The sequence below is a fragment of the Solea solea genome, chromosome 21 (genome assembly GCF_958295425.1).
Source record: "Solea solea chromosome 21, fSolSol10.1, whole genome shotgun sequence".
In the NCBI taxonomy this organism is placed as follows: Eukaryota; Metazoa; Chordata; class Actinopteri; order Pleuronectiformes; family Soleidae; genus Solea; species Solea solea.
In genome coordinates, this window is record NC_081154.1 from 3,344,529 (window position 1) to 3,349,423 (window position 4,895).

The window sequence follows — 4,895 nt, forward strand, 5'->3', positions numbered from 1 at the left end:
CGTTGAACCACTGAGCAGGTATATGCAAATCTTAAGCGGGCTTTAAAACTCGTAGTACTGAGAGGTATGCGTGCCGTGCCGAGCACAGGCGCTCACGGCGGAAGGCTGGGTTTCATCACGGCCTCGCCTGCGGCACAAGAAAGGGGGGGTGGGGTTGGTGTGTGTGTGTGGAGGGGGGGAGGTTGAGCCAATGGGAAGCCAGCATCCTGCCCCGCTCTCTATAACTCTGTGTCACAGAGGCTGAGCCATGGCACAACTGAGTTTCTGCAGCGAGGAGAGTTCCAGTGGACTACAGACTCTCCAAATCCGTGCGTAAAGAGCGCGCACTCACACACTCACAGACTTAAACCACTTTACTGCGCGTTGTATCTTACTCACTCCACAGCAAGAGAATCCACGAGTGGACTTCTTTTTTTTTTCTTACTCGGGAGGGCGGCTTTCACCATGAGCGCCGGACAGACGTACGAGAAGAAGATTTCGAGTATTTTGACCGACCTGCCAGGATCTATGAGTTGCCACCCGAGCTCCAAGGACTCCCCCACTCTCCCCGAATCCTCCGTGACGGACATGGGCTACTACAGCGGACAGACGAGCCACAGCCACCACGAATACTATCAGACTCAGGCGTACGGACAGCCCATGAACTCTTACCATCACCAGTTTAACCTGAACGGCATGGGAGCCGCAGGAGCGTACGCCACTAAATCTGAATACCCGTACACGAACGGCTACAGACAGTACGGACATTACAACAGAGATCACCTGCAGGCCTCACCACCGAGCTCAGGTAAATATTGTGACTTGAGTTTGTTTGTTTGCGTCTGGTGCGCAGGACGCGTTGCACAAGAGTGCTAGAGTGCGGCTAAATATAGAAGGAGTCAAAGCTCGGCGCAAAACCTCCAAGCAAATGTTGAATTTCTTGAAAATATACTGTGCAAATTGACGGCAGTAAATATGTAAAAGACGTGTTGACTTTACAATTAATGACTTAACAAATCAGCATTAGCCAGTTCATTTGATTTATTATGGGAGAGGGAAAAGAAAGAAATCACTACCATGTTTAGCGCCTGGTGTTAATGTCACGTCTTAAAACCATGTGTGCGGGAACGAGGCAGCCATCAACAGCTGCTCATAAAATAATAATGGTTTAATTAAAGCCTAATAATATTCACTCCATCCAACTGTACATGTGAGCTGTGCCAATCCAATCCAAAACAAGTCAGAATTAGTTTAGACACTTCAACATTTTCCTTCAATCCAATCCAATCCAAAACAAGAGAGATTTCGTTTGCACACTTCAACATCTTCCTTTTAATCTAATAAACTTTTTTTTTTAATTCACACGTTTCTAATAATTTGTCTTTGGTTATTGTTCTGCAGTGAAAGAGGAGCCAGAGCCCGAGGTGCGCATGGTGAACGGCAAACCGAAGAAAATCCGCAAGCCGAGGACGATCTACTCCAGCTACCAGCTCGCTGCGCTGCAGCGGCGCTTCCAGAAGGCTCAGTACCTCGCGCTGCCCGAGAGAGCGGAGCTGGCGGCTCAGCTCGGCCTCACGCAGACACAGGTGAGCAGCAGCCCTGAACCCGTGTTCTCCATTCATAAATTATCTGAGCGTCACGTGAGCCAGAGCTCTGGAATGATCCGTCACGCGTAATTACGCACGCTTTTGATATTCGATACGTGCATCCATTTAAATGTGCTGCTGTTTTGAACTTAAAATGAACGACTGCTCTCTCCTCTCCTCAGGTAAAGATCTGGTTCCAGAACAGGAGATCCAAGTTCAAGAAGATGTACAAGAACGGCGAGGTCCCACTCGAGCACAGTCCCAACGCCAGCGACTCCATGGCGTGCAACTCCCCGCCCTCCCCCACGGTGTGGGAGAACAGCAGCAGCACCCCGCAGAGCACGCCGGTCAGCAGCAGACCTCAGGTCCCGCAGCCGACGCACAGCTCGTCGCCGCCCTACATGGAGGATTATAACAACCACTGGTACCAGCAGGGATCACACCTGCAGCACCCGGGCACCGTGCACCACCCTGTCCCGCAGCAGAGCGTGGGAGCCGTTTATTAACAGTGACTCCAAAACAACAACAAAAAAGCAGATTTTTGTTCTTTGTTGTTTTTTTCCCCCAAAAACGAGGTTTCTCCACCACAGAGACTCTGCAGAGCAGCTGGACCGCGGGAGCAGAACCTGCAACGTTTGGTAGTTGGATGACCGAGATGTTTCAGAACTGGGTTTTCTTCCATTCACAAAGCACATACGGGATTGTGGTCACATGTGGCAGATTATTTAATGGATATCTGGCGTGGTTCTTTATTTTTTTTTTATTTTATTTTTCCTAAATTATTTATCGCTTCTGTTGTATTTCCTTCAAATGTCTTTTTTTTGTAAATGAACAGGCCTATGCAAAGCCATTTTTCTTCTTTTTTTTTTTTTTAAAGTCTAACCACAAACTGAATAAAAACCAAACTGTGCAGTTGATCCATGCTACAATCATCCAATCATGCATGCGGGTTTGTAGATAGCGCCTAAGAGGAAAAAAAAAAAAAGAAAAACACTCAGGTCATATTTATATGGATTTGTACAAAAACGTCGAAGGTTGTAAATATGTGTTTATATGCAGAACCACTATGATCATATTATTTGTTGGAACGAGCACACTGTGGCGCCTCCAGAACCATTTTTATATTCATGTAATTAGTTCACTTGTTGCCTTTTTTTGTCCATTGAATAAAAGGTGTTAATAATAATAATTATTATTGCATGTTGTTTTTGTGCAGAGAATTCAGCATCTGATTTACACTATTGTTTGACTTCTTAGCATTTTTCTAATCCACGTTTTAATACAACTACATGTTCCTTCATTTAATATTATATATTATTACAACCATGTCACACATTTTGGACCTTTAGTGCGTTATTTAATTCTCATTTCACCCACGAGTTGTGACGTCACTTTGTGGTGTAATAAGTGTCAGTGAGGATTATTCATGTCTGTTTTTGTGTGTGTCTTCCGTCTATAGGCTGCTGCTGCACAAAGGAGTGACTCACTGTGTGTGTGTGTGTGTGTGTGTTACTGCGTGCAAAGCGCTGCAGTAGGAGGCGACACACATGCAGACATGTTGGAGTCACTCGGTTTTATGACTTACTCTGTTGCCAGAAAACAAGCGAGAATCTTTTACCCCTTACCCTAACCATCGGTGCCTAAACATAACCTAAACCAACCCTAAAACCAGGTCTTTACCCTGAAAAGGTATGTTTTTAATGGGTGTCGGAATGAGGAGCAGTCAAAATGTCCTCACTTTCCCAAAATTAGGTATATAAGGTTTTTACTTCACTAATGTACCCATACAAGACCACACACACACACACACGCACACACACCAAACAGCCAGTTAAATGCCTTAAATAACCTTAACCTTACCTTAACTAATCTTAACAAGTGAAACCTGAGCCCCTAACTTAACCAGTTCCTCAGAAATGCAGTTCTACCACATTAGGACCAGATTTTGGTCTCCATGAGGACTACTGCTCTTCCTGATAAAGGTCCGTGTTTATGCCAGAAAAAGGGTCCTAAACAGGCTCCAAATACAAGTCCACACACACACACACACTGGGTGTGGGTGGGGCTCTTCGGTTTTGAAGCAGTTGCCGTGGGCGATTTTTCACGCGTGGGCGTGAGAAACGCTGCCAAATATCGCAGGGCGCAGACAATAACGCACCTCTTCACCTCTCAATTGTCTTTATTTAAACTTTTTTTTATAGATACACTGACAACAGAATAAACTGCTCAACAGCAGAAAAACACACGCACTTAACGTGTTTCCACGTGAAGGTGTGTGTGTGTGTGTGTGTGTGTGTGTGTGATACGGTGGCGCCTGTGAGAACACACTGCTAAATAAACACCACTTCAATGATATATGATAATGACTGTTATGACAGTGACAATGGCTCTTATTGGGAGAGAAAACAACAGGACTTCCCTTCACGCGCCCTGTAAACTAACAGCGAAACAACAACACGCTCAGAGCTCAGGCCTCTCACACACTCACACACACACACGCACACACACACGAACCCGTGCGTTATTATTATTAAATCTGCTGCACTACAAACTCTCACAGCGATGGAAGAAACCGCTAATGGCGATCTTATCCACATGGACCACCACCAAGTGCCCATTACGCACGGGGAATGAAATGCGCCGCCGCGCGCATTAGTGGGTTTTTATAACCTTTTATACCGCTTTCTGTAAGCGGAATGGTATGCGTCCATGCAGGACCCGGGGAGCTCAACTCTGAGACACTCTACTGCACCTTTGTGTCAAAAAACAAACAAACAAACAAACAAACAGTGTTTAAAAGTGTTAAATTAAATAGTATGTCCTGAATTATTGTATTTAATATTTCTGGATTCAGGAGAAGAAAATAATTTGGAGTAAATTAGTTTATTATAGCAGCTGATTATGGAACATAATCTAACAGCATGTATTAATAAAAAAGACTAAGTTTAAATGCCTTAATTCACTCAAACCGTCCTTAAGACCAAATACATTGAGTTAATACATTTTGTGATTTTACAGTGATTTAATTGTTATGACCTATTTAGAAAGCAATGGAAATAATTAAATGTGGCTTATTCTTCTTCTTTGACTTGTTTTCACCCAGGCATTTTTTGATTTATCTCAATTTTACATTTTTAGCACCCATAGCTACCAAGTACCAAGCCAGATATTAAACTAATACTACTAGCACTATGTACAAACATTAATATAAGTCCTCATTTCTATTGTCAGTGTTATTTCTTTAAACCCTAAATTTAAACCATTCAGTCCTTTTACAAAACACACAACATATTGTTGTTATCACATAGAAAACTTAGTGAATGAGGATTT

The 4,895-nt window shown here is 43.7% G+C and overlaps 1 protein-coding gene across 1 annotated transcript; it reads left to right on the forward strand.

The window, feature by feature from the left end:
- The first annotated feature begins 240 nt into the window (after window positions 1-240).
- Window positions 241-2,754, forward strand: dlx3b (distal-less homeobox 3b). Its single transcript, XM_058621082.1, has 3 exons — window positions 241-787; window positions 1,381-1,565; window positions 1,748-2,754. Exons 1-3 carry the CDS (start codon window positions 445-447, stop codon window positions 2,069-2,071), a joined length of 852 nt encoding a protein of 283 aa, XP_058477065.1. The 5' UTR covers window positions 241-444; the 3' UTR covers window positions 2,072-2,754.
- Window positions 2,755-4,895: the final 2,141 nt, after the last annotated feature.